This window comes from Monodelphis domestica, chromosome 4 (assembly GCF_027887165.1).
Source record: "Monodelphis domestica isolate mMonDom1 chromosome 4, mMonDom1.pri, whole genome shotgun sequence".
In the NCBI taxonomy this organism is placed as follows: Eukaryota; Metazoa; Chordata; class Mammalia; order Didelphimorphia; family Didelphidae; genus Monodelphis; species Monodelphis domestica.
The window spans coordinates 351,961,315-351,964,306 of record NC_077230.1 but is presented as its reverse complement, the minus strand read 5'-3'; the positions used below and the strand labels follow the sequence as shown (position 1 = coordinate 351,964,306).

The following is a 2,992-nucleotide window of genomic DNA, read 5'->3' as shown; positions in this document are numbered from 1 at the left end:
TGTGTTCCCATGAGAAATTATGGGAAAATCCTTAGACATTGACTCCAAGAGGAGATTGGGAAAGAGTGGAGTAGGTCACAAAAGGTGCTTCCTTTATGTACCTGAGCATTCACATACATCTCTAGGTTCATAGGTAAATTTCTGCACAGATTCGGAGTTTTAATACCATCAAAGACTCCCAAGCCTTTCTTTTCTTTATTTAGTCTTATTTCCTCATTTCTTCATATGGAATGCATCATTGTGTGCTGGATAAAGGACTTAGCTGGGAGACAATGGACCTACTTTATCTGGACCTGAATTATTTTTCTTCCTGGCTTATGAATTTATCTCTTTGAGGAAGTCCCTCCAGTATGATGCGCTACTTTCTTCATCTCTGTGACTGAACTTTGGACTAGGTTATGCGTCTCTAAGGAACCTGCAAAACCAATATGATTTTGGACTTGGACTCAAGATCCCTGGTTTCACTCTTGGGTCTGGCTAGTTAGGAACTGCTGGTCATACTAGCTATGACAAAGGGTAAGTCATTTGGCCTTTTAGATCCTTCATTTCTTCATCTATAAAATGGGAATGTTTCACTAGCATAAACCTATGGGTCATTATCAGAAATCTAGGGAGTAGCTGGGTGGCTCAGTGGGTTGAGAGCTAGACCTAGAGGTTCCCAGGTTCCTGGGCTCAAATAGGACCTCAGAAATTTCCTAGTTGTGTGACCCTTGGTGTCTCTTAGCGACCATTGCCTAGCCCTTATGGATCTTCTGCCTTGAAACCCATTAATACTATTGATTCTTGTTCAGAAGGTAAGGGTTTTTAAAAAATGTTATTCTATGAAAAATAACTGACCTTAAATGATGGCTTGATGCCAATTCTTGCCTGTCTCCATTTTCCTTCAGTAGACATATGATTAAGTAAATACACATGCAAACACTTTAGGCTACACATATATACAACCCTTTTATGCACCTTCATACAATAGATATCATCTTTTTCACTTTTGCACAAACACTTTTTTATAAAGTCAGATACTTACATGCAATGGAGATACACATGTCTACCCTGATATATACCTGTGAGGTTCTTGAAAGCAAAGTTTGTGTTTTTATATTTATATTTCTCATGTTTAATATATTTCCTGGTACATGCTTAGTATATGTTGATTAATTGAATGAAATGGGCATGTGCCCATATTCTCATGCAGGCACTTGATATATACAAAAACAAATACATGAAAGAATACACACATGGTCATAAATACATATGTATATTTGCATATAAAACATGTATGTGTTTTATATTATTTAGCATGGTTGGGAAAAGATGCCACATTAGAACAAAGGTGGGACATAATATTTAGCTATATCCCTGATGATTTTTGCTTCATTCCCTGCCTCCTGGAAAAGATCTGACTTTCATAGGTTGGAGCCTTCTGAGGATCCTTTCTCTGATCTCTCTCATCTTGACACTATAAAGAACAGGATTGAGCAGAGGTGGAAGCAGGAAGTGGATATAGGAGAAAAATGTGTGGGCAGCATGGGGAATGGGTATCCTCAGTCGGTCAACAAGGGCTAGGAGGATCATGGGTACATAGAAAAGTAGCACAGCGGAGATGTGTGTGGCACAGGTGTTTTGGGCACGGCGGCGATCTTCATGTGATGTTACACCCCTAAGTGCCTGCCCAATGAAGGCATAGGACAGGAATATGAGGACAGGGTCCAGACCCATAGCAGAGAAGACCACAAAGAGGCTATAGGTTGCACCTTGGGCCCCAGGGCAGGATAGCCTAGAGACATCCGGATGTAAGCAATAGGAGTGAGATAGGATCTGTGAATGGCAGTAGGGCATCCAGGCCAAAAGAAATGGCAGGGGTAGATGGAGACCCACACAGCGGAGGATGATAGCCAGTCCTATCTTGCCAGCCACACTATTTGTAAGTAGGGCTGGATATCGAAGAGGACGACAGACGGCCAGTGCCCGGTCAAAGGCCATTGCCAGGAGGACAGAGGACTCCATTACAGAGAAAACGTGGATGAAGAACATCTGGAGGAAACAGGCAAATGCTGGAACTGTGTGGGAATCAAAAAGGGCAAGACTCAACAGTGTGGGCATCAGTGCTGTGGCCAGGCCCACATCAGACACACCCAGCAGGAAGAGAAAGAAGTACATTGGACGACGGAGTGAGGGCTCCACAGCAATTACCCAGAGAATTGTTCCATTTCCCAGGGCACAGAGAAGGTAGATGATAACCAAAATGAGGGTCCACCATGATGGTGTGGTCACTAGGCCTGGGATGCCCACAAGCAAGAAGGTAGAAGTCATCGATGTGCTATTGTTGGGATTTGCCAGTGTGAGTACTTTTTAGGACACAGTAGGTCTCAGAATTGGACTCCAATAACTTGGAAAGAAAAAAAAAAACCAAGGAGATTTAGTTTGGGGCTTTCACTGCTTCTACATGATGTGGCTCAGTCATTTCCCCCTTATCTCTACTTTTCCATTGATGGTTATTTCTGGGACTCCACTCTTCTACTGATGATGTTATTAACCCTAATCCTTCTCTCTTTTTATCTTGCTCCCAAATTCTAGACTCTTGTTTAAGATGCTATTAATTCAAATATAGTTTATTTTGAAAGGAATATCTCTCATTATCATGTTACTCAGTTCCCCATATTCCAGTCACTTGTAACTCTGTATTTCCCCCTATATTGTCCATCAATGACCTCAAACTCCCACCCTCTAGCATCTTCTCTCACTTTGTCTTTCTGTTCAAAATGTCTCCTTGATACATTCCTTCCATTATCTTATCAATTTCCAATCCTCTTCCTCTAGTTTTGCTCATGACCTATTCCCTCGGTAACAATTCTTAGCTCACAAACTTCTAATGTTTTGCCAGGCTCTAATATTTTTAACCTACACCCCCTTCCTCTTATTCATTCCCCTCTAGTGTCTTCCTAGATTTCACTCCTCTCCTCTTTACTTTCTTTCCAAATGCTGTCTCCAATAC

At 41.6% G+C, this 2,992-nt stretch overlaps 1 protein-coding gene across 1 annotated transcript; it reads right to left on the bottom strand.

Moving 5' to 3' along the window:
- Positions 1 to 1,371: 1,371 nt before the first annotated feature.
- On the bottom strand, positions 1,372 to 2,322 carry LOC100618582 (olfactory receptor 51S1). The gene has a single exon (XM_007491131.2). The coding sequence runs from the start codon at positions 2,308 to 2,310 to the stop codon at positions 1,372 to 1,374; it is 939 nt and encodes a 312-aa protein (XP_007491193.2). The 5' UTR covers positions 2,311 to 2,322.
- Positions 2,323 to 2,992: the final 670 nt, after the last annotated feature.